Consider the following 26,800-nt stretch of genomic DNA (forward strand, 5'->3'; position numbering starts at 1 on the left):
TATGTTGTGATAGATATTTTTTAAAAAATGCGCTTGGGTCAAAAAAAGAGGAACATTTAACAGCTGTGTCAATCCCTTTGAATCAAAAATAATCAAGCTGATGATTGGTAGGGCCAGTCATGTGGCCAGGCCTTCTTACTGCCCAGTGACAGAGTTGGTCACCAGTCATGTCCTGTACCACTTGCTGGCTCAGAGGTGAAACTGTGCAAGATTTCAGCTATTTCTTCAGTTACAAAACAAACTAAAAAAAGGCGGCTTGGGAAGGACCTGGGCCAGAGAGCACTTAAGGCTAATATTAGTGCTGAGAAACAAACGTGAACATAACTAGTAAAGATCTTTGAACCACATCATTGGCCATGGACATGCTGGGAATGGTCGTTTTAAGTCTTATTTTGGGATGATTTTTTTTTCTTTTGGAGGGAAAAGGAAAGTCTTAGATGGCAGCTTTGATTGCTTCTCCTATAAACACTTCACACAGAATGTCATGTATACTCATGGAAAAACTTAAAAACAAAAAAAAAACACTTCAAAGGTTCTTTGTGTTGTGTCTTGTTTCAGTTTGTTTATACGATGCATTTGAAAAAATACCGAAAGGGGGAAAAAAAACTTGCTTTTCTTCCCCCCCAAAAAAGGTAAACCAAACGAAAAAGGACAAAAGTAAAACAGAAGGACTGGAGTCTGCAGTCTGTGTGGTTGGGACCCCGGCCTTCTGATTCACAATTCACAGTTCAAACAGTTCAAATTGATACTGATTATCGCCACATGATTTGCTTGGGTTTTGCTCCTGTTCATATTGAAATTTTTTTTTTGTTTGTTTTGTATTTTTTTTCCACCCCACCCTCCACCGATGGCTTACATGACATGGTGGTGGTGGGTTGGTTGGTTAGTGTGTCGTGGCATCATCCTACATGGACTCCCCACTCAGCAGATCTCCAGGCAGCAGGGTGTTAATGGGAGTGGGGCTCCCAATCACGCGGGCATCCTCTCCGCTCGGCGGTCCCCACAGGCTGGAGTACTGGGGCACACCACCCCACAGCAGGTCGCCTCCGCTGGCCTTGCCTCCACCGCCGCCGCTGCTGCTCCACTGGCCCATAGAGTGGGACTGTGCTGCCCCGCCCATCCGGTTTTGATTGGTTCCCGGGTTGGCCTGCCAGCTAGTGGTGTTAGCCCCCAGCGACTGGCCTTGTGCAAAGAAGCGGTTCACCTCCTCCTCGCCGGCAAACTCCGCCAGGATGGTGGTGTTTCCAAGCACACACCTTAAAGAGAAGAACAAGCAATGAGGAACTAGCAGTTTAATGTTTCATGTTAAATGTGCTTTACAAATTAAAATGGGACAACACATAGCTGAGATACTTTTTAACCAAATGTTGCTGTTTTTATACTGTTTTTTACCATGCTACTATGCTTTTTTCTGCCCTGCAATAAACACATTTCCTGCTGCTGATAGTAAAGAAATAGGTCACACATGTTTCCATGACAACCAGCTACAGTGGCTGCCACTCTTGGCAAAGCAAAATTAGGGACAAACCTGAAAAAAGAGAGATTAAAAAAAAACAGCTAATATGGCCCCGGAATGGCCCTCACTGGTGTTTCCTGTTCACTTTGGTTATTACAGTAACCGCTGTAACATTACAATACAGCTGACTGACAATGCAGCATGACTCTCTGCCTCCTCTTCCATGTGACTGTCCAGATACAAAAATATCATCGTCTGTACTCATCCAAAAAGCTGAACTGTTCCCAGCATGGGAAAACACCATTAAGACACCAGAAACATTTGGTTTACCCCAAGTGTTTCCCATTTTCTTCCTCCGTAATCACTGCTTCACTTTAACACAAAAAGGCAGCAGAAGTTGAGAAAGAAAACGTTTCCTTAATTTCTGATGCAAGAGACTTTGCAGAGGCTTACATGTGCAGAGACTTCTGGGCCTTTGCGGCCTCGTCCTTGGAGCTGTAGCGCACCACAGCGTTCCCCTGTGTCAAGTTGAGGTGGAATGTGATCAGGGGGCCGTGCTGCATGCACAGGGTCCGCAGAGTCGAACCATCAATCTGGAGCACGACAGAAAGCAAAGTTGCAGTTACAGCTAACATCTGAGCTGATTCATGAATTTTACACTGTATGTTCAGTCACTATTGATCTCTTTTTCCATTTATTGTTTTAGTACAATTGAGCTGATATTTCATCTGCCCAAGAATGTTCTTTTTGTATATATATTTTTTATTTTTCTTTAGTTTGCAAATAAATTAATACAATGCAACTGTTTTGTATCAAACTTGCTGGGAGCGCAGAATACATTTTGAGTATCCTTCCCCAAAGCCATCATTTGAGTTGAGACATTGTAATGATTCCTAACGTTTACATGCTAGCTTTACTCATGAAACACCGTGGCTTCAATTGAGCAAGAATTAGCAGCAGTGTACGTACTTGTGGGGTGAGATTCCTCAGCACGAGCCAGCTGCTGGTCCTGTTGGAGCTGTCAGTACTCCAGGTGGTTCCCTCTGTAACAGACATGTCAAATATAATGTTTTAGTATTAGGTGTAAGAAAAACAGAGGGAAGTAGTATAGCTGCAGAGTTTGTCATGATAAAATATCAGTGCATTTGTCCTTGTTCCTTTCACATTACACCCATATAGGCAAGGTGTGAGGAAGTATGTGACAAATACATTTAAGTGTCAGTACTCTTATAATAGAGCTCTAGAAGGGAAACGGTTCACATGTAATTTCCTGTGAAATAATTTGTGTCAGGTTTTCTTTTTTCAGCCACTAGAATACTTCTTTTTAAGAGTGCCCTGGCGCTCTGGGCTCTAGGTCAAACTTTTCAGACACACTTTCCACTGACTGTTAGCTATTTCCACACACATGATTCTTGTCTACACTACTACAAGTCCTCTTTCCTCTTCAATCTACATGAACTTATACTTGTCGTGTCAAAACTAGGTCACATGTATGTTGTTTAAATGAGGCTTCTTGCAGAGCTGGTAAACCTCAAGATGTCAGTTTAGCAGGGCGTGTTCACCCAGCCTTTACACAGCGAGTGCTGTCAGCGCAGGGTCGCAGCTGTGAACTTCGGCACACCTACACATCTTCAGTCATGTCTGTGTTTTGCTGGGTGTGAAATACATCATGAAGATTGATATGTGTTGCTTTCACTTTGATGAAAGCTGTCTCCAATTTCAGGCTATATTGAGACTTCTTCAATTACTCTTATTGTAAATCACAGATTTTGTAAATGACTCTTAGTTCTGCAATCTCAGAAACAGTCTCAGCAGCAACATGTTTGTTTCTTCATATGTGAATGGACTAGAGATTGTAATGATGCTGATATATTGAAGAGATCTAGTCCTGGTAAGGAACATGTCAAAGTGAAACCTGAGACTCAGAAGTGTTAATAAACTTAGCAGCGTTTCCCATGTATAGAATTTATGTGGCCAACCAACATAGAAAGATGTTTTTGTTTCTTTATCAAATCTTTCTGTCATTCAATATTATGCTTTGAAATGCAGTTCAAATGCAAGCTGGTTATAAACTCTGGAGGAACAGTGCATGAGTTTGTGACTGAGATCCATTCAAGTTGGTTCCAATAATTAAGATCAGGTACCAAACACAGGACTTTTGAGGGTACTGACCGACTGACTGATCGGCACTATCAAGCACTGTTTCACGATAAATCAGGTGAGAGAGTAACTTAAGAGTTTAGAAAGAGGGAGAGCAAGACTACATCGCCCTTGCAGCTTGTTTAAAGTCACACTGAGTCAGGGCAATGACGAGCAGAAAGCTGTCATAAGTGTGGTAACCATTTCAAAACTGGACGCAGACAATGCCCAGGGTAATATCTGTAATGTGAAATGCAAAGCTGGCTAGGACAAAACGTCCCGTGTGTAGACCACAAGTGTGTCTGACACGTTTTTTCACACGCAGGTCTCATGCAATAGATGCTTAGGCTCGTGTCTTGCCTGTGTCTCAGAGGCGTAATTGCGACCTGATGCATTTATTTACGCTTCAAAGCTATTTTGCTGACAATACATGTGTAAATGCAAAATTAATGCTCCAGAAAACATTACTACTACTATTACTATATTCAACTTTGCTTCCTCTGAGACACACAAGACAGCATTCTCACACTATGCCCTGCTGACAGACTGACAGGCTGGAGGTTGTCGGGATGGGTTTGGAAGGGGGGAGGGAGGTATGGTGGTGTGTAAAATATTCTGACAAAATGCTCTAAAAGGTATCGTTGGGTTCCGGTATTGTTTCAAATGTAAATGACACCCAACGCTGCTGCTAATAGAAATTAAATAAGTGCATTGCAGCTCAGATGAGAGTGCTCACCAGAGGAGTAGGAGCCGCTCCAGCCTTGGGCCAGGCCCAGTGAGTTGCCGCCCCAGGTAGAAGAGGGCTTGTTGTTGGTGAGGCCTGGTGGGGGCCGGGAGGGGGCTGCATTACTGCGTGGCCCCTGAGGGACTTTCCACAGCTCATGGGACAGAGAGGCTTGGCTCTGGGAGATGGGCCCTGGGGACCAGGTGGACTTCATGTCAGACAGTTTCCCTTTAGATGGAGAGAGGACGTGAAGATCAAGACAATCAGTTACACACGAAGATTTAGTGTTACAACTAAGTTGATTACAGACTCCCAACAAGGCATTTATTTTCCTGCAGCACTAACTCGTTCAGCTAATGCCCTGATAGCTTCAGTGGGTCTTAATATTTCCTTAATGTAATTAAATTCACCAAAGTTTTTACAGCACAACATGCAAAAGAAGTGAAATGAATCACTGAATCTTTGTGCTGTAAAAGAGAACTTTATCATAATATTAAAGCAGACATAAATGCATGCTGAACTGAAAGTAGGAACTATGTGACTAACATTAATATTTTCACAGTTAATTTCAGTTTCAAGTACTGCTTTTCTGGACTTACATGGAATCTCTGCCTTCCTTCTACATTTTTGTAAATGCCAAAAAAAAAAAAAAAAAAAAAAAAAAAAAATCTGTCTACAACAGCTTTTGGACAGAATCATGTCCCAGATGACACACAGTCACAAAGTACAGAGCTGATTTATCTCTGATATTTTTTTTTCTTTTCATCATAAAGCACACACACAAACACTCAAACACAGGATGTGTACTGATGTCATGAGCAGCAAGGGTGAGGCTTGTTTTTTTTGTGGGCTGGGTCACAGAGGCACAGATGGTTGAAGGTCACATTTAGGCGAGGTTGCTGTCTTAGTAGTGGTAAAGGTGTTGTCTAAAGGCACTAGGGGCACAAGTTTAGGCGTGGCTTGGAGTAGTAAAAGGGTCATAAACACGGGTCAGAGGTTAGGTAAGGTTTAGGATAAGTAGGGAGCCTAAGACAGCATTGTGTCAGGGCTCTCATTTGGATGAGGGGAGGTCTGGCAGGTCCACACAGAGGAGGAGGGAGGATACTCTGGATGTGTACCTGAGCTGTCTCCATCAGAGGACGACAGACTGAAAGAGCTAGAATAACCACTGACTGGCCAGTCACTGCTGATCGGAGGCAGAGAGCCATTCTCAAGTGGTAGAGCTGGGGAAGTGGCTATACAGTCGTACAGTGTTGTGACCAGAGACAGAGAGAGAGAAAAAAACAAGTAACTTCATGTATGCATCAGCACAAGGACATGATATCGGTGCCAGTGGTGAAGTAGAGATACTAACATGGGTCGACTTTTAATCTACATCTTATTGGCTTTCCACAGCATGTCACTGGTTTGGGACTTCTGGTTGTCTTAAAACATTAGTGGCCATCATACCTCCATTCCTGTCCCGCAGCAGGTATCGATTGACGTCGTGGATGTTGGTGTTGATGGTGGGACCGCTGGGGACGCTGCCAGGGGTCATGTTGGGGTCATTCTCAGGGTCGATGTTCTGAAGGCCCTTCCATGGCACACCTGGGCAGAACTCTAACAGAGCAAAATAAAGAGCTTAATCAAGGGTTTTGAAAGCAACAGGATCTCGAGGAAATTTACGCTATCTCATGACTTCCTCACAGTTTAACCAATTCACACAAGCCTCAAAGCCACTGCTTTCTTAAGACTGATTCTTAGAATGATGTACCTGCTGCAGAAAATCTTAAACTAGACAGTAAGTCCCCTTTGCTACATTACAGTAGGGTTGGGCAGTATATTATATCGATAGTGTGATATTAGACTAGATATCGTCTTAGCAACAAAACTAACAAGAGAGTGAGTTGTGAGAGGAGATCTAATCAGGAAACATAAGTGCAAACATCTGTCTGGGTTGACCATGGATGTGCAGGGGCTTTAATGGTTATGTATTTGCATCTAGTCCTCACCTGGGGGCCAGTTAATGTTGGTCCCATTGGAGATCTTTTCATTAGGGCTCTTGCCCTGACCCCAGCTGTCTGGGGGCACCAGGGGGCTGGTGGGGGACTCAGAGCTGGACATTAGATTGTAAGGGCTGTATGAGTCCTCCATCTGGGGGGGCTTCCCAGGGGGGCCCAGGGTAGAGGCAGCAGATATGGCACCTAGTACATGCAAAGAAAAACAAGAGATTAAACTGAATCTAGTTTTACTTTATAATGAGGACATGATTTACGAAAAATACTCTTCATAAAATCAGCTTCAACATCAATACCATAGATAGACATTTAAAGCATTGTCAGAATGATATGTCATTAGTGTCATGTTTGCAGTGAGTTTATCTATTTGTGTTCTGATGCTCTGAGGCCTCGCCACACAGGTATACACACAGGTAAATTTGAAAATGTGGCTTTTCAATGTAGTTCGACCTTTCGTCCACACACAAACTTCTTTTAGTTCACTGAAAGCACTGTTCAGGGTAAAGACATTCAGAAACTCTGTTTTCAGCGTTGATGTGTAGAAGACTGAGAATACTCAGTTTTTAGCTTTTGACATCAGTTTGCATCGTTATCTTCTTCATGAGGTATCACAAATGAGAAATGATCAGAAATCAGAAATGATATTTCGTGCCATGGTGAACGTGACCAAAATAGTGCTGCTTCTAACCTTGCTAACAGGACTCTTTACATGTGAACACATACATGTAGAACTACTCTTCCACTATATATTGAGAAACAGAGATGTCACAATGTGCTACGGAGGTCACTGCTCCAGGTAGCCTTCCTGTAACAGCTTTATCTCAGACTTCTGATTGGCCAACATCTTATTCCTCTTGTACTTTGCATGGCTTTAGGGTTACAGTTATATCGCCACCTGTTGGTTTGGCTCTTGACAGTGCTTCAATTGTTTTTAACAGAGCTTGTGTGAACAGAATTTTTTTTGGTGAACGAAGGAGGGGAAAACCCTGTTTTCGAAAGGCACCTGTGTCCATGTGGACCAGGCTTGAGTGTCTTTTAAGGACGTAAATACATCTTTCCACAGAAGATGGACAGAACAAATGAATAACACTTTTAAAAAAAAAAGTGTTTGTGGTTGATAGATTCTCATCTTGGTATTAGTGGCAGAATGTGTGGGAACAAAAATGCCCAGAGCAGAAGCTGATGATATCTCAAAAGTGAAAATGGAAAGCGTAGGAGTCAACAAGTTGGTGTCAGTGTTAGATAGTTTCTCATCTCCAAACAATATACAAGCCAAGTGTGTTTTGGCAGGTGGTTAACATTATTCATGTGTGTTCTGTGTGTATGAATGTGTACCTTAGTGGTGCTACACTGGCTCAAATATAAGAATAATATCTATCTTATGTTATACTCAAGGACCTAACATTTCCTTGTTCCCAGTCTAAAAAAAAGTGGTGTCAGGGTTCCGTTTAAGGTGAGGAGAGGTTTAACAAGTTGTGCACCTGAGCCGTACGTGAACGACCAACCGAAAAAAGCGTGCAGAGCTTCTGTCTTAGCTGAAAATGAGCTTGCAGTCAGAATGTGTGAAAAACAAAAGGCTGCTGACACCTCAAGTGCTGCGATGAAAGGTGTCAGCTTTTGAGTTTCTCATCAGGCTCAAACGTGTAAGGGCGGGCTGCTGTCAGAATCAATTATGATCATGTTTAACAGCATTTGAGAAAGTGTCAGTTATTATCAAGTTACCCACCTTTTACCACAAATGCTGTTTTAAATATAAGTCTTGGCTATGAATCATAGCACCACCGCACACGCAAATTTTCAAGTATCTCTAACAATCCCAAAAGTCCATTGATCTCTGCCGTACAGAAGAGAACTACTGCATCCACTAAAAGGAATGACATTATTCTCATAATTATAATCCCTGTTGAATTATAGTGGCTATTGTTCAACATATTAGCTGTCCGGTGGTACTTCACAATGCAACATGTGTGCAGAGGGCCTGTACAGAATAATGTGTACATTTACTGAAGATGGCATGGGAATTTTTCTATATGATAAATAATGCCACAGGACATAGTAAAGGTCGTTTCATTTGTATTTTTTCTTAAACAATATGTATATGTGCATCTGTGCCTGCCTGTGTTTCTCTTGCACGTACCGTGCTTATTGAGGTTGTTCTCCATGTTTGAGGAGTTGCCAGAGAGGCTGTCCATGGAGTTGGAGTGTGTCCACTGGGACAGGCGCGATTGGGGCTGAAGGGGCTCCTTCACGGACAAACCCCCAACCTCCATGCAGTTTACATTCATGTTTGGATTCAGTCCAGCTGCACACAAACACACAAAAAAAGAATCTTTTAAATTTGTTCAGAATACGTAAGTCAGTGGTCAAAGATTTTTTTAAATTGTAGTAAAACAGCTCAAAACAAAACAGGAAAAGCCTGCATTTTAATTGTATACTGATGTAGGTATTAATACAATGAAAGATGTCAGATGGAGGACTCTAAATGTGAATCTGCACGTTTGTCTCAAAGAAAAATGGCTAAGGACCTACTGTTCTTATTTGGGTGAATTCACTGAATGATTTGTGGGTGGCCACACAGTATGCAATGAGTACAGATGTGTGTATGACAAGATTGGTACCTCAAGGGCTGCAGATGAAAATTGCTACCCTCAACAGACAAGCTACATTTAGTCAGATTCAAATTATTTGAGCCAAAGTGACAGCCAAAAGAAATGTTTTCAACTTTGTGTTGTCCCCATCCCAGACTCACAGAGAGGGTAGGTGCTGTAGGCGTTGGGCGAAGACGGCGGCTCTTTGGTGTGCAGTGTGTCGGCGAGGCCCGGAGCCTGGTGTGGGCCTGTGAAGGGGTCCAGGGTTGATTTGCCGGAACCATGGCCTCCGGCGGGGCCACCAGGGGGATGCAGACCAGCGGAGGAGGAGGAAGAAGAGGAGGAATGAGAGGGAAGTTGCTGCTGTTTCATCAGCAACGCTTGGTACAGCTGACGCTGGTGCTGCTGGATCTGCTGCTGCATGTTGGTGATTGTACGTGCAACCTCGGGGAGAGGAGAAGAAGTGTCAAAACAATATATCACAAAAAGCACTTTGGGCAATGAGGGGGAAGAAAAGGAGATTAAATCGAGTTATCTGGTGGCAAAAGCAAAACTGATGGACATATTAAGAAAGACAGAGAAAAGAGGAAGGAGGAGGAGGAGGCAGAGCGGTGAAGATAAGAAGGACAAGGATATGGATGAAAGACTGTTGGGCAAAGTCAAAGGAGAGGTAATATGGAAAGTGGAGGAAAAACAGTGGGGGAAACAGCAACTTGTTCACAAGCATCCCCTCTTTCAACAGGCCCTATCTTGCAGCATGCTGCTGTTATCTTTCTAAGAGAAGCCCCAAAATTTCAAAAAGGAGAACAAACTCTTCCTCCTTTCTCAAGAAAGATTTCTTGGCTCATGCTCAACGAGAAGTAACCTGTTCTCATGCTGATATCTTAAAGTTTGAGCAACGTCTGTTGCAACAGTGCGTGACGCTTCCCCCATTGTTGTTTATTATGGTTATCATGTGAGAACCACAATATTTGTTGAGAAAGATATGAAGCTGCGGTGGTGTATTGAGTCAGCACTCACATGGGGTTAGGCACATAAAATGAATGACCACTATCTTCGTTTTGTTTTTTTTTCTCCTGTGGGTGTAATCATGCACTTGTTGACTCACTTGCTGCTCTTGTTGTCTAATGGGGCCGGAAACATTGCGTTGCGCCTGCATCATCTGCTGCTGGATTTGTAAACGCTGGTACGCCTGAATGAGGGGAACAAAAGCATAATGATTACAAAATACAGAAATTGAGGGGAAAATACAACAAAGTAGAAGAGAGGGGTCAACTGTCTCCATCTTAAAAATCTGTTTGTGTTATGCGTTTTCAAACGGACACATTCTTAACATTTCATTGGATGTTTGTTACTCTCCTTTCCATTTAGATAATACAAATAAAAGCCTATAAGACACATTCCCTCACTCAGACCTTTAAGTACATGCTGCACAGCACTTACGGATGGAAAGCGGGACTCACCATTTGCAGTTGCTGAAGTTGGTACAAGAGGGTCATTTGTTGAGGGTTTATTGGTGAGGTTAAAAGTGCAGGGTTCAGACCAATGTTTTTTGCTGCAAACTGCAAGAGCTGTGCTTGGACCTGGGGGCAGGAAGGGAAGAATGGGACGACAGAGAGGAGAGATGACAAGTTAGTCACTGCAAATCACAACAACTGTAGAGAAGCAGCTTCTGGCAAGGTGAAACTAGTCACAACTACATGCGTGCAAGGAGGAGAGAGGAGAAAGGGTCTGGCAGAGGAGTTGTAACAGGCATTAGTATGATTCGCAGAAAATTACTTGTGATGTTTTTTTCAAATCTTTGCAATGTGTTTCTGCAGGTTAACTTCAAAAATTTTGAATTTTCAAGGCGTATGATGAAATGATACTACCAGTTTCGTCTTCTTGTCGAGCATATCACTCATAAGTGTGTCAGTCTAACTGTGTTCCCTGGTTATGGGTCATCCAGCACAATCTGCCAGCTAACCTTTACCTGCTTCTGTATTTTATGACCTGATATAGCTCATCAAATATGTTCATGATTATGTGTGTGTATCTACCTGAGGGGAGAGAAACTGAGGCACTTGAGCACGTAGACTAGGCTGGGAGGAGCTGAGAGGTGGCACTGGTGGCTGAGGAGGCTGCTGCTGCATGGCCCGGGTTTGTGCTGCTCCACTACTGCCAAACATTCCACTGGGTATCTAGAAACAGAGGTGACGAAGGTTCAATGAGTCAAATTCTTCAAAACCTCCATGCTTATTCAATTTGATAAATATAAAGTTTGCCCCATTTATTTTGGCAACCGGTCATGGCTGATATTCATTCTACATAGTTTGATCGGTGGTCTCTATGAAGGCTGATAAAGAGAGTCGATCAAATGATGCAAAACATTTTCTCTATGTGCCACTAAAATGCAGACAAAGTATCATAGTCCGGTGGCCAAATACAATTGTGTGTGTGTAAGCGCTGTGTTGGTCGGTGTCACAAGTGCTGGTTACATGCAGGGAGATGTCGATGTGAAACTGTAGCATGATAAGATAAAATCTTATGCGAAATAAGTTTGACCAAAACTCCTAAATTATTGGTTTTGGCTAAACTAGATTGACCGAAATGTTAAATATAATCTGATGACTACTAAAGGCTGTCAGCAGTTTTCACTGACTCAAACTATACTAAAAAAGTTAAGGTTTTCTTTGACCAAGTTAAAACTAAAATGACCAAACTATCAGTCAACTAAAATTTGACATAATAGGATGCAATTTGTCTTACAAATTATACTATATGCAGTCCGCCCGGTCAGTCAAACAAAATCACTTTGCATTTTGCTGTTCACCTCACGATGGTAGGAATGTCATACAGTTTGTAGACATGCACAAAGTAGGAACAACACAGGCGGAGCTAATGTGTTATCATAAACAGACAGTAAACAAGCAAACAAACTGTAACCTGACAGCAGACATTTCCTTCTAGGTAACAGACACGGCCACAGCACGTAAAGTGTCAAATTGACAGCCAGGACTGCTGCTTTCAGTAGCAGTGGAATTTTGAATGCTCTTGTGTCGAAAGATGAAACAGTTGTGTTTGTCTCATTTGTATATGAGTTTTTTTTAAATAATTCATATGATGCTAGAAGCAGCTGGTCCTCAGGTATTTTCACATTATCTACTCTGCCCCTCATTCAGAAAAGATTGGAGACCCCTGAAATAAACCCTGTGATCGGTATTAGACGATACTGCTTCCAGCGACTGATGAAAAAATCTTACGTGTAGCACCCTCATTAAATGTCAATTCATCAATATGTCAAATCGGCCAAAAAACTAGCCTGTACAAGGCATCTTCAATTCCATTCCCGATCCCATGTTTTTAGAGAGGTCTTTCTAATCTGTGCAAAAAAAGGCCCGCTTACAGTGCCTTTGTTTGGGCTTCAAGGACACACTGTAGTTTTTCTGGGCCATGGCTGCCTCTGGGGGTGATATTTGATAGAGCATAACTATCTGATTTCAATGGGCACTTCAGGCAAGGTCATACACACACAAGTGAGCAACAGAAAAGCGGAGATTTGGGAGAGCATGTCGGTAGAGAGGTGTGTGTAAAACAAATTCTATCTATCAGCTGTCTCCATCACTGCGTAATATAAACTTAAATCTTGCACAAGACATTAAATTTTAAAATGATGCTTATGCATTTGTAGTGTGATACACAGACTGTTGATCAGATTATTTTGTGCTAATGTACTCAAGTCCTCAAATACTAATATAAATTTTGGACCACAAATGGTGTGTTAATCTGCATTTCTTTTTGCCTATCTGCTATTAATTTTGAAATAATAAACTCTGTTTTTCGCTATAAATTAAAAGAGGGGAAGATAACCACTTCACAAAATACTGCTGTCCTATATATTATCACAAAATTCCCAAAATGTCAACGATGTAATATGCACAGGCTTCCCACAGACAGTTTTTACTGCAGGTCTATTATCTGGACTGTGTAGTAGTGTCAATTTCTTCTGTTTTGTTTTTGCCTAAGTGTGTAGTGTATGTGTGTGTGCTCAATGTGTTACCTGTCTGTTGTTCAAGTTTTGCATGGCCAGCCCCGGGTTGCCCTGTCCCAGACCCTGCCCAGGAAGGCTACTGTTGGCCAGGGGGAGCTTCAGGCTGGGGGAAGGCAGAAACGGTGATGGGGGGGCATCATCTGACAGAACACCATCCTGGAACAGATTAAAAAAAATGGTTAATGGAGGAACAAACAGATTAAAAAAAAAAAAAAAACATTTATCATCTCGCATTACAATAAGAATGACTGAGTGAGGATTAGATTTAGATTTATAGTGACAACAGCAATGATCAGATAATGAAAGTCATAACAATCCTTTGACCTTTCTCTGTAGCACATCAAAAGAGTGACAATTTCAAACTAAAAAGGGAAAAAGATAAAAAAAAGTGCCAAAACAAAGTACAGATCAAGGTCTGAGTAAAAGCACTGTGCCTTCATGTTTCTACTACACTAATCATGTCCAACAGATGTTTGGAAAAGGCCTGATGGCTGCTCAGCTGCTTAATGTCTGACCTTGTCAAGAAAGGAGGTGCGGTCGGAGGGGTCTTTGGAGAGTGCAGAGGACCGACACACCATGGGCTTGTTCATGCCGTTGTTGTAATCAGACATGCCCATGCCCCGCTTGTCCAGGTCTGTCTTCTTCTCCAACAGAGCGCCTGGGAGCAGAAAGGAGAAAGGTAAATTTATTTTAAGTCTAGACAATGAAACATGCTATTTAACACATAATGTTTTTATGCATTTGATCTGAGTGATGTAATTTGAATTGCCTTTTTTCCTGTATTACTTACTATATACACTTTGGGTATGTTGGTATTTTACAGTAAGCAAAATCTTGCATTCACTGAGATTAAATACTACACTAATGAAGACAGTGTGGCTTGGTATTATTCCCTGTTTAACTGAAGTGGAATTTTGGCAAAAGAACGAATTTTGATCTAAATTCCTTAAAAGTAAGACAACTGCATATCTGTGTTGTAGCATTAAGTAAACACATCTCATGTTAACATCTGCAATACACACACAAGGACACATCTGTTGTAAACTTACTCATGGCCTGGTCAAGGTTCATGTTGTTGCTCTTCAAAGCCTCCTCAGCAGGGTCTCTCTGTAAAACACAATATAAGCCTGTCAATGAGCATGGTTTAAAGTGGAAATAGAAAAGTTTTGCTTTAATATAACATTACAATATAACAATACAGTGGCTATAAAATAATGACACTATCTGCATTCAAACTGGTTCCCTGTGGCCTCACATTCCCTATATTAATTCTGTCTGCCACCATGTATGATCTTCCAAGAGAATGGAGACTCAATTTATGGCACAAAAGAAAGGCGTCCACTGCGCAACCAAAACAGGAATAGGATAGCCCGTGTGTCTTCCTGATAGTTGTCTGCAGCAACCCCCATTTACCAAAGAGTATCAGTATAAGTTCTTTACAGTTGCTATCCCTACTAACAGAAATGGACGACAGTGGAACAACCGAAGTAACTGTGGAAACTCTATCTGCCAGAAGAAAAAGAGCCCAGTTGCTACGCTCTGAGGAAAACCGAAAGCAATCCAGTTGTCCTTGCGACAGCAGCGCCAACACTAATACCACTAGAGGGGAGAAGTTGAAAAGATGACGTCTTCTACTTTAATTGCAAAAAAGGTTGGATTTTCCCTTTTTAACAGTTTTAACAGTTTACTTAGAGTTCAGACACCCTTCATTTGATTAAGTTTTTAAAAGAACATGGTACAGGTGGGTTGGCCTTGATGAGTAAAAAAAAAAAAAGAAGAAAAAAAAAGAAAGCATGTCAGTGCTGTGTGTCAGAGTGAGAACTTACCGGAAAGCCCATGTCAGTAAGCTGTTTGATGAGACGGTTCATGATCCAAGCCTCATCTGGCTTGCCCATCTTCCCCTGATAGGTATAAAAATATAAAATTAAAATTTGAATGACAATAATTCCCACCATTAATATCTGCCAGTATATATATGACATATATGAGTGTTGAGTGTTCTCTGACCTTGCTCGGGCCCTTCTTGGGTCCATTGCCCCAGGAGTTGCAGGAGGAGCTGCTCTCCTGGGAGGTGGGGCTGTTCCACATGTCCCCATCCTCAGCGTCCCACTGGCCAGTAGACATGCCCATCTCCTCTCCTCCATTTCCCCAGCCATCTTGCATAGGTTTGGGGCCTGAGAAAGCAATGAAATAACATGACAATAAACATTTAGTTAGTAATCTGTTACAGTGTTTTAATATCTGTGACATATCCTACACTCACACTGAGAATAATACACAAGTCTGTTCAGAGGGTGAGAAACAGGTAATTTTCAATCTGACCACTTGGTGTCACTGTTGCCATTTGACATGCTGCATTTTTCTCCCTACACCTCTCTCTACCATCTCCAACATTTCAAACCAACAGCACAAATAACCACGACCTACTGAAGCGTGGAATTGCTTTAATCCCAGCAACACTCCAGTAGCACTAACAAACACCTTCAGAATTGTCACAAATGGTACAGGTCTGAAGAAACTTCCTGTTTTGTTCTCTTAACTGAAGCGTGGTGGTACACACATACTGGGAGTTACCATCAATCAGTCTTTAACAAAAGGTGTAGTACCACTGGACACAACCCAAATCTCAAATGCCGTAATTGTAAAGGTGACAATGTGTGGTATTGTCTAGTGTGTGAATTTGTCGTACATCAGCACATCAGACACTATGTTACACATACTGTATAATCTGTTCTCAGTTAGTTTTCTATGGTTGTATAGCAGCCAAAAGGGGTGTGTAAGGTTATTAATAACAGATGGCACCATAGTCTTGCATCCTGGTACATGCTGATTCCCCAGCTTTGACATAATGCATCTATGTAAATATAATAAAAATGTAGGTATTACCTGGCTTGCAGGGTGCAGAACCTGTGGGTCCGTTGGCCCTGCCATAGGGTCCAGAGGGCTCATGGCCACCGTCTCCCCATCCTCCGACTCCACCTGGGGGCTTGCCCCAGGCAGAGGTACCATTGTCCACTGATGTTGGAACTGCTGGCTCTCCCCAAGCAGGCTCTGACTTGGGTTGAACATTGGGAAGCTCTCCCCAACCTGGAAGAAAGGGGTGAATTAGAACAAAAAATGAGTTTCACTGCAGTAAAATCTTCATCCACTAGCAACGTTTACTTGCAGTTACACATAATTCCCAAGTAGTAAGAGTTTGATTTTAAGACGATATATAAGGCCTTGAAATCTGCATTACAATCACACACAAGTCAGGTCTTTCACTCTTTTAAACTATGATCTTTAAAACTATATCACGATAATCAAAGCAACTGAAAGCCACAGCACTGTAGAGGGATCTTAATAAGAGAGACTGGCAGTAAGATTGTCTGTTGAGATAGTGCCACACTGTCTATATATAGACGCCTTTCAGTCAGCCTCCCCCCGACAGCAGCAGGCCCTTGACCAGCTCAGTCTGTCTCGTCAGGTGGTGTGTGTCTATGAATGTGTAGGAGGAGGAGACGGATGAAAGCGGCAGCATCTTTGCTCTATCTGTACTGGCTACAGCAGAGGTGGGTAATTAGGTATAAGTGTGATCAGCACAAGTGTTTCTTATGGTGGCCAGGATGCTCTGTGGTAGCTGCAGTGCGACTGGTAAACAGCAGGGGGCAATGGTCTCATTCACAATCAAAAGGAGAGGAGAATGTTGTGCATTAAAGCTGTGCCATGTCTATACATGCATGGCCTTTGTCTTCAGAAAGACTTATTTGAACTGGCTGCAGAGCTAACTTAAGCTTGCTGTACAAAGTCTTAATTATGTATGCATGACCATTAAGAGGCCTTCAATACCTCTGAGACTATCTGCTTAATAATAACGGTGAGAGAATCCTTTAAAGGAATAATATTTAAGGGGAATATCTATTATTGCCAACACTGCTTTGTATTGGTAATTAAGTCACTTTGACTGAAAACAACTCTCTATTTAGGCTTTGTCCCATACTTTAGTTTATTATCAAGACCAACTCTCTAGACAGACATTTATGCTGTCAGATAAAAACTTTGAAACCCTTTTTTTGTCCTTTTGTTTTTATCAATTCTGCTTGATACATACACACTATTTTTACATTCCTGTGTCTTTTGTATTAGTTTTAAAGAGATTATAAACTTTTTAAACATTTTCAAACTTAAATTTTAAGTAATATAAAAATTAGCCACAGTGTGTTACCTGGGTTGGCGAGGGGGGGTCTACCCTGGGGGCCCGCGCCTGGATGTGGGGTGCCATTGCTGGGTGACCCATTGTTGTTTCCATGGTGTTGCAGGTGAGTTGGGGGCTGGCCATGATGGGGATGGGGATGGGGGTGGTGGTGCATGTGGTGAGTGTGATGGTGATTGTTGTTGCCAGGACCGACAGAGTGATTGTTGTTGTTATTGTTGGGTATAATCACTCCACCATTCTTAGTGGGAGGTGGGCCGCTGTTGCCTGGGTTATTATTGGGATTGTTGCGATCCCACATGTTGACAGTCTTGTTGTAGGTGCCAGGATCGCCCCAGGTGGACGTTCCGTCGTCAATCTCCATCTTCCTGCGGATGGAGGGAGGGGAGGGCTCTTCCCAGCCGGTGGGCTCCATGCCCTGGTCCTGTTTGCTGCCATTGCCCCAGCTAGATGTGTTCTGCTTAACAGTACCGGGACCACCCCATGAACCCATGCCGCCACCTCCTCCACTGCCAGTGCTGCTGTTGCTGCTTTCCTGAGGCTTGGAAGAGCCCCAGCCTCCCTGCACTGGGCCATTGGCACGTGAGGTCTCTCCCCAGCTGCTGTTACTCACAGTAGGAGTGGGTTTACCCCAGCCTCCTCCTCTATTTCCTCCCCTTGGGCTGTCCTTCCATCCACCACCTTCTCCATTCCCTCCTTCTCCTTCCCACATGATGCTGGAGGATCCATTGTTCTTGACCTCCGCCTCTCCCCACTCCCCTGTGCTGGAACCATTAGAGCCCCCATTACTGTTGCCCCATCCATGAGAGCTTTTGGGGCCCTCTCCCCAGCTAGTAGGCTGACTTTTCGTCAGGCCATCGTCCCAACTGGTTGACTTGTCCTCAGAGCCCCAGGATGGTGTGCCTCCATTTCTAGGACCACTGGTAGGTAAAGGGTCACCCCAGCCACTGGTAGTGCCATTTGGCGCTTTGCTGTGTGACTGTGGGGGGTCTCCCCATCCTGATCCAGTCTGGATAGGCTGAGGTGGAGGGGCTCCCCAGCCAGAGGATGATGATCCTTCACTGTCACTTTTTTCTCCAGACCCAGGCCTCTGACTGGGGCCAATTTTCGGGTTGATGGTACCTCCATTGATGGATGAAGGTCCACCATTAGAGCTGGAGCCTCCCATGGTGTCTGAGCTGCTTTTGCTCTTCCCATCATCAGAGTTTGCTTCTTCCATCTCCCATACAGTGTGCTGCCGGATGGGGGTCTGTCCCCAACCAGTGTTACTCAGCACCCTAGGGTCCAGGTCCTGCCGGGGTAACATGGGGGTAAAATCCGTGCTGGAGGACCTGTCTCTGTGGCCAGATTGACTTTCACTGCTGTCCCCACTACCCTCGCTTGCTGGGGCTGTTCTAGGCTGCTGTCCCCATGAGCCAAGTTGCTGCTCTTGGCCTGATCCAGTACTACCAGCATCTACAGAGTCCCAACCTTTAGATGTTTCTCCACCACCAGAGGATTTTCCCCAGTCCCCCCAGCCACCACTTCCACTACTTCCTCCACCACTGCCTTGGCGGCCCCAGGCAGAAAGGTTTCCAGAGGGAGTTGAGTCCCAGCCTGAGTCCTTGGGAGAGTCAGCTGCCTTGGTTTCTCCACTACCCCATACAGAGCTGCCTGTTGTGTCCCCATTGAGCTGGGATGATTCAGTGGGCGACTGGCCTCCCCAGCCAGTTATCCCATGGATAGGACTCATAGGCTCCTGAGCTTGCTGCTGCTGCTTAGTGTGGTTTGGTCCGTCAGTGTTAAGGTTAGAAGGTTCCATTTTAAAAGACAAGCTTGTGGTGGCTGAAGAGTGCTGTTGATCATTTTCGTTAGCACTTATCATGCCAACCCAACCTCCCCCACCATTATCTGCTCCTCCAAGGCTCCCATTTCCCATTTTTCCATTGCCATTAATACCTGGTGGGAGGGATGGGGAGTTTGACACGCCACTGGCGCCAATACCACAACTTCCACCACCCTCATGGCCCAGAACAGGCCAGGCTGATGGGTTGGCATTGGGATTGAGGTTCAAGTTAAAATTGGGAGAGCCCCAGTTATTGGGCGCCCCTACTCGGCCGCCGTTCATACCATCCTGTTTCCCATCGGAGCCCCAGCCTCTATTGCCGCATGTACTGGCTGACCCAGGTCCCGTCATCATGTTATTGTTAGCTTTGAGAGAGGGGTAGTGGGCCTGCTGGCCTGCGGCACCTGTGGCCATACTCAGAAAACTACTACTACTGGTGGTAGTGACAGCACTGGTGTCTGCGTTAGAGCTAGCTGAGCCCAAGGGGCATTCTGGTGCTGCAGGGTGGCTGGGGTCACTGCTGCGGCTGATGGAGGGCCAAGCTTCTGTGTCACTTCCGTCAATAATCACTTTGTCCCAGCTGCTGGCACTGGAGGAGCTGTCAGCTGGCAAAGAGGCTCCCCAATGAGAGGTCTCATACTGGGCAACGGAGCCACTCTGGAGGGATATGTCTGTAGAGAAAAGAGGGAGAGAGGAAAGAGAGGTTAAGACAAAGCGTAACAGAGGAATCCAACACAGGAAATAGGTGGAGATGATGAGTCAGCCAGAAGGAAACAAAATAAGATTTAAATGACAGAAGATGCAGAGATGCAAGAAATAAAGAAGATTTAGAGTAACAGAAGTAGAGACAAACAAAGAAAAAGAGAAAACAAAACTGGGAGGATACATTAGTTTAGACTATGGAGCATCATGTAATGCAGCACCCTGTATGTCCCCTGGACCAATTTTATCTTCTTGGCTGGTTAATACTAGCTATCAGACTTCTTGGCAGGAGATGGTCACACTTGCACGTTTCACAATCCAACACATAATCAGAATGCACAGCCAAGCGTGCTACATGTCATATCAGCTACGGCATATCCATACATCCTTGGCCTGGTGCAGTCGGCTGAACACAAAGAGGGAGATGGAACCCCGCTTTCTTTGTTTTTTTTTAATCCACCTTTCTTTCCTTTGTTTCTCTTCACTTTTCACTTAACGTCCTTTTCCACTTTCCTTTCTGACTCGTTTCCTGTTTCCTAGCAGTTTTGTTTTGCCCCTTACTTCCTTCTCGCTATCAAGCTTCCCTTATCTATTACAACCCCCCTCCTCCCCCTTTTCTCTCTCTGACCATGTCTCCTCTCGCACTTTTTGCCCCCGTCTCTTCCTACAGCCTTTAATTCCTCCCTCTCTCCCCTCTGCTCTCCTCTAAGACCCAGCAGTGAGAGGCCCATCCGTCTCCATCGTGGCTTCACTGGCTGGGGCTGTGAAGGGAAGCCCAAGTGGAACGCCGCTCATTTATTGGAATGAAACCAGGACGGCTTCTCATCCATCACTCCCTACGCTCCGCCGGGCCTACTCCTCCTCCGACTGCACTGCACTAAGAAACCACGAAACACTTCCTCCAAGCTTGTGTGAATACGTGCGTGTCTCTGGTGGCTTCTCACTACCTACATGTACATAATACTGCATGTGCATGCGTGTATCACGATCCAGGAGCTAAGGACTGCATGTAAATCGTGTCCTACTACTTACTTCACAAATTCAGTACCACTCTACCAAAAAACAGCATTTTTAATGATTCTCTAACCAACATGGTATCGCACACAACCAATTTCATTAGGCACAAAAGCATCCCATCAGAGGGGGGACTAATAATAGACTGATTCGATGCTGTAAAGGGGTAATCAATCAGTGGGAGGCAGCTAATCAATAATCTTATTAATGCTAGTGGGTGAGAGCAGGGAGGCTATCGATCCAGCATGCAAACATCCTAACCACTAGGCCAGCCTCATGTAATGGGCTAAAAACCAATGAGAAATGCAAGGAATCTCGAAAGCACACATGCCAACCAGGGATACCAAGGGAGAAATTCATCCATTCACTCTTACGAGGAGAGAGGAAAATGAATGTGTATTATAAAACAATCAAAATGTGTAGATGAAAACTAGATATATAAACTAGATTTATCTATTTTAGAGTTTGGGTGTTTTCATTCAGCAAATGTCAATGTTTCCGTGAACAGTCAGTACTGCATGTAAAAATGGTATTCTTATGCAAACATTACATGCCTTGTGACGATTACACATGCCTAATACGTTTTTTTTTCTTCAGATGGCTGCAATGCATTAAACATGAACAAAATGTGATACCAAACCATATGTAACACAAGCAGTCCTTTTCAACAAGCATTAGAAGCCCACTAGACAATAATATATTTCTGGCTACCCTCCTGAGCAGCTGCAGTAAGCGTGGCTCACTAACCCTTAATTATAAGACCCAGGCTGTGTTTGTAAAATATTTGCCTCATTCGGTAATTAAGCTGTTTTACCTTCCATTACTCTGCCATTAGTTTCCATCAGATTGTTGCAGTGATTTCCATAATAGCTATAAGTTATCCATCATGAGATAAAGACCCAGTGGTCAAAACAATCCGCTGAGATGAGGGAAAAGTCCATTTGTTTGAGTTGTGTGTGGACACACAAACGCTGGCAGTTATGTGGCTTTAAGATACTGCGCAACACGCCACAGAGTGGCTGTGAATACAATTTTTGCCTGAACACACTTATCTCCACTCCCCAGGCAGCTTTATCGCACGGGGTCGTCAGACTGATGACACGCACGTACAAACACAAACTAGTCTGCAGTTTGCAATCAGTTGATCATAGAAATAAAACTACTTAAACATCACATCAAAAGTGATCCCTCACAGCTGCTGTGACAGTGCCAATTATAATGAAGGGAGTTTGTTCAAACTTAAAAAAAAGCCAGATGTGAGCTTTCATTTAGAAAACCTTTAATTGGACTTTTTATGAGTTCCCTTTTAGTCGATTCACTCAGTAAAACACATATGGTGTCCAGGGAACAAATGTTACAGTAATACATTTTATTTTCTCAGCCATCTCATAATACCTTGGTCTTGACATTATAGATGTCTAAAGTAATACAGACCACAAAAGCAATGCCTGCACACAAACCTGTCCAGTCAAACTTTCATTCTTAAAAAGTGGACTCAAAAAATAGTAAGATACTGCCTGGTGCCCATAAGACAGCAAACTAATAAGAGCATTAAGAAACAATTTTTGGGACTTGGTATTGACACATTGAATACTGAGATATGTTTGTCTAGCAAATAAGCAAACTACATTTATCTTAGTTAGAATAAAACATGTTTAATGCACCTAAGTGTAGGTTTTCATGAGGTTAGAGTTTCCCCAAAATTGTGTGTAAAGTGTCTCTGTTTCATAAGAGGCTTGTTTGGCACAATGTCAGATCTATTGGTTTGGCGCATGCCTGCTTGCCACCTAGTCAATTTGTAAAGAAAAGAACAAAAGCCAAACAGCTGGTCCTTTCAGTTACCACTGCAAGCTCTCAGTGGCTTGTAGCGATTTTGTTTTCTAAACGCAGAGAGAGAAATATGACAGCATCATTAAAGGCCACTGATGTTACTCCCTTTCTGTTTTGTCCGTGCTCTGCCAATGCTAGTTTTGTGAGCAAAAAGAGAAGCGCCGTTTTATCAGACCTGAAACATAGCCAAAAAGCTCAGAGGCTGCAGCCTCGGGAAAATTTGGTTCAGTCGACCCCTCACCCACCCGGTGTCTCTTTCTCTCTCTCTTTGTCTCGGTCTCATTTGCACATTTTGTTTCCTGAAGAGTATAAAAAAAAGGTTACATGATAAGTTAATCAAAGCCTGGAAAGCAGCCGTCTTTTTTATCACTTCTGTCACAGACACTGTGAACGAACCAAATTTCAAACAAAAAAATCCACATAAAACAAAAAAAGGAAAGAAAAAGGACTGTGTGTTGCCTGCGGTGGAAAAAAGGGGTCAGTCGAGGGGAGAGAGAGAGAGAGAGAGTGGAAAAATACCTGAGGAGAGGTGCACCAGCGCCACTCTCAGAGTGCTTACACAGATCTGTGCAAGGATGGGGAAACAGCAGACATCCTCTCAGTATGTCTGTGGCAAGCTACCCGCTCAAAAACAATATGGATACCAGCAATGCACTGCTGCTACTGGGTGCGAGTTATATTTTGGACCAATAGTATGTGCAGAATGCGCAGGCATTATGTGCAACATAAATGGCAAATGTGGGAACCAAAATGGAACATTAGGAGCTCTGCATTAGGAGTATTTATTGCTGGACTACTGGATTGGATTGCAATATACTGTATAGGCGCTAATGCTACTGTGTCTACCTCTGTAGATACATGCATACATGTGTGGACTAATGCTTAACGAAGTCTCTCCTCTTTCACCTCAACATGCCCCTGTTGTCCCCCTTTCGACTCCCTCCCCAGACATTCCAATAGAAAGATCTTGCTGGTTCTTGGCAAAGCTGTGATTTGGCAGGGGGGGAGAGTCGAAAGCAAGCTGAACATGAAAAACAAAGAAAAGGGGACAATTATTTCCATCCACCATTTGCAATCATGTGTCAGTAATGTGGTGCTGCTTTCATTCTGGTTGCAATTAGGAGGGCAGACTCTTATTACGCTCTGTGAATGAAAAGGGTCAAAATTAAAAAGCAAGGGGCCCTTTATGGCTCCTCATGCTTCCAACAGGAGGCATAGCTGCCTTTTTGTGCGTATGTATGTGCAAGTCCATGCGTGTAGATGCATGCCTGCTCTCTGCATAGAACCTGGACTGGAGCTAAATAACAACAAAACAATTCCTGATGATGAGCACACCAGGAGTGCTTGTGCTGAAAAAGTGACATTAAACAACAGCGACAACACATTAAAGCTGTGATGCCAGCTTGCTAGAGTTGAGGCAGAAAGAAGCGAGAGATGAGCTTCTGATAATGAGACTAGCTGCCATCATAGAAATGGGCAGGTAGCCAAGAATTAAATGCCTCCCCTCCCCTTTGAATGAAATGAAAGGCAGGGTGACAGAAAGAGAGAGGGAGAGGGTGGTAGGGAGAGATGGAGGAAAGTCTGGGGGGAGGGGTTGGCACTTGCAGTGGCAAGGGAAAAGAAAGGGAGACGGTGAGAGAGAAAGCATGAACAGACTCAGAGAGATGGTGTGACAATAAATGAAATCCTTAGTTTAACTGTGTGCTGAACACTACGCTTGGTTTTCTCAGAGCAAACCGTGGGGTGACATAACACCAGAACCAGAGCAGGAGGGGACGTTTAGTAGTCTTTTGTCCTCAAATAGACCCTCTCCATCTCTCTTTGAGGAGTGCTTTTACGCCCACTAGGATCAAAGACGGCGTGTACTTGTTTTTCCGGAAGCAGGGAGGGAAAGAAAGACTGAGGAAATGGTCACAGGAGGGTTTAAAAAGCTCATTATTCATGTCTGTTTACCTCTGCTGAGAGAAGAGAAAAAATAGGAGTGCGAGACCATGGTGACTTCTCTGGTTTCCCTGACAGAGGCTGGATTAATGAAGCCACTAGGGGGTTCCATCACTTGTGTGCGTATGTGTGTGTATGTGTCACAGCCTGAGCACATGGGGCGATCTATACCTCCCCGGCTTCATTAGGGCCAAGTAGTCTTGTGATTATGGTTTTAAAACATACAAGACCTAAGTGGTAGTTATTTTTATATCTTAATGGTACCATGTTTGAAGAAGCACACTCACATTAACATGAGAGGGTACCATGAGAAGGTACTTGAGGAACATGTTTTAAAAAAGAAAATTGTTAAAGGTTCTATACGAGACATTCAGAGTATAAAAATAGCAGCAAACCACTCTTTGCTGTTTAAAGATTTGAAGGAATAATGGCATCCTTAGCAGAGAATAAAGTCACGCTACCTCTGATGCAGTCTGAGCTTCTATGTGATTTGTTGTGGTAAACTGGTCTGGCTGCACGTGCATATTAGTGCATGTGTGTATCCCACTGGCTACCTCATCGCTGCACTGCACAGCGCTCATACTGCTGATATCTGGACTTCTGTCGCGCAAGCGTAGCGCCCACCTTCCAGGTTAAAACCGTTGGCTCTGTCAGCACTGTTTATGGAGCTAGCCACTGGATCAGCCACCTCCATGTTGAGAACTGTGTCCAGACAACTCATTCACTTTGAATTTTGCATTTTAAGCATTTTTAAAAGAAAACCCCACTCTGTTCCACGTACACAAAATGCATTTAACGTATACAAGATATGCTCACAAGCCCAACTGCTTCACCTGAAAATTAAAAGGGCACAAATGAAAGGGCTGAGTGTTTTAACAGCACCCAGCAGAGTGCCTTCTGGCTACATACTCTAACTGGGTGACCAGCAAACAGCTGTTGGGCTGCAGTTCCCACAGTCTTAAGAGACCCCCCACTTCAGCACCTGCTACTGGGGAGCCTGTCTGGACGGCTGCTGGCTGCTCAGGACTACTTAATGGTCCCCAGTCAGCTGGAGAGACGGGGATGGGGCGACGGGAGGGAGGGAGAGGGGACAGGGGGTCTCTGTCTGGTGTTTGGGACAATTAAATGGGTTTCAGAGAGCGGAGGTTACGTGGGAGTGGTGTGAATGCCCTTGACTTTAGAGGGGGTTGCCTTTCAGACTTTCGGGATGGGGCGGTGTGTGTGGGTAGCCTGCTGGAATGTTACAAGTCACATGAACTTAAACTTAGTATAGCATCTAAATGAAATCAGGTTGATTTTTCTGAACCAAATGTGAGGAAAGTAAACAAAAGTAGGACAAAAGGAATGCATTTAACCACCTTAGGATATCTACTCAATAATACTGCAGTTTTGCTGGCTTTTAAACCAACACGCATGTGTGGTTGTGCGTGCATGTGTGTGTGTACCCCTTTAAACTCTGAGCCAGCTGGCCTGCAAGGCAGACACAGATCTGAGAGGACACAACTAGGTCACTAGTGTGTTTTTTACTGCTGCACAGACACTACATCTATGCACATGTGTTTGTGTTTGCATGTGCACACAAGTGAAAAAGGGTGTGGAGGAACATCATCACATCCCTTTGGGCGACAGTAACCTCACCAGTGAGGTCAGAAAAACATGTCCTCAAAACAGAGTTCATCCGTTCCTTACAGTTACACTGACGAAGAAAACTTTGTGTCTGTGCATGCCGACTGGGTACATAAAATATTGCATGAACCTGACATGATACTGTCATTTTGATAAAAGTTGTGCAAATTTAGAAAAAGCTATAAATGATTCTCTTACCTATGATAATGATGTAAATGATTGGTGACTTGATGGTTAACTTATTTAATTAATCCATGTACTTTGTTTACATGGTTGGGTAAGTTCAAAACACAGCATTGCAAATGTGTTGTCTTGCAAAAATAGAAGTCATGCATAAATAAAATAATCTGTTGGAACTCCATTTCAGATTCTTCATATTGCTGCAAACACAACCACTGCAGCTGGGACTACAAGAGCAGAACCTGGTATAGTATTATTGTGCAAATTTATGTTGTTTCTCAAACTCCCCACTTCCAAAGTAGTGATGTTTTGGGTGAAGAAAGTAGAGGCTTGGGCTTAAATCTTCAAGTGCAGGGTAGTAAGTTTAACTACAACGTCCACTCTCTAAATTATGTATGCCAGAATCATTGCAACAACAGGGCCACTAGCTCGAGGCTATTAGCTGAGCAGACAGGACAGGACGGAACAGGCTGTGAAGGGGAAGCCCTTGGGACAGGAACGAGAGGGAAACGGGGTGGAAGCAGAGCTAGTGGCTACTATGCCACAGGCTGTGTTG

General features: G+C 43.7%; 1 protein-coding gene across 3 annotated transcripts in view; it reads right to left on the reverse strand.

Moving 5' to 3' along the window:
• Positions 1–776: 776 nt before the first annotated feature.
• tnrc6c2 (trinucleotide repeat containing adaptor 6C2) overlaps positions 777–26,800 on the reverse strand; it is a 57,353-nt gene continuing 31,329 nt past the window's right edge. For 2 of the 3 annotated variants that reach the window (XM_033624328.2, XM_033624327.2), the window contains 18 exons: positions 17,139–19,622; positions 15,821–16,021; positions 14,942–15,108; positions 14,761–14,835; positions 13,984–14,041; positions 13,450–13,592; positions 12,944–13,090; positions 10,944–11,084; positions 10,368–10,487; positions 10,013–10,096; positions 9,066–9,348; positions 8,454–8,618; positions 6,311–6,502; positions 5,769–5,918; positions 4,332–4,547; positions 2,426–2,499; positions 1,910–2,049; positions 777–1,256 (listed from right to left, as the gene is read on the reverse strand). In XM_033624328.2, the coding sequence (XP_033480219.1) occupies positions 905–1,256; positions 1,910–2,049; positions 2,426–2,499; positions 4,332–4,547; positions 5,769–5,918; positions 6,311–6,502; positions 8,454–8,618; positions 9,066–9,348; positions 10,013–10,096; positions 10,368–10,487; positions 10,944–11,084; positions 12,944–13,090; positions 13,450–13,592; positions 13,984–14,041; positions 14,761–14,835; positions 14,942–15,108; positions 15,821–16,021; positions 17,139–19,622 (5,192 nt within the window). In that variant the 3' untranslated portion in view covers positions 777–904. Of the gene's footprint in view, positions 1,257–1,909; positions 2,050–2,425; positions 2,500–4,331; positions 4,548–5,768; positions 5,919–6,310; positions 6,503–8,453; positions 8,619–9,065; positions 9,349–10,012; positions 10,097–10,367; positions 10,488–10,943; positions 11,085–12,943; positions 13,091–13,449; positions 13,593–13,983; positions 14,042–14,760; positions 14,836–14,941; positions 15,109–15,820; positions 16,022–17,138; positions 19,623–21,481; positions 21,640–26,800 lie in introns of those variants that run through there. The other variant, XM_033624329.2, reaches the window with a different exon arrangement.

Source organism: Epinephelus lanceolatus, chromosome 3, assembly GCF_041903045.1.
Source record: "Epinephelus lanceolatus isolate andai-2023 chromosome 3, ASM4190304v1, whole genome shotgun sequence".
Taxonomy (NCBI): Eukaryota; Metazoa; Chordata; class Actinopteri; order Perciformes; family Serranidae; genus Epinephelus; species Epinephelus lanceolatus.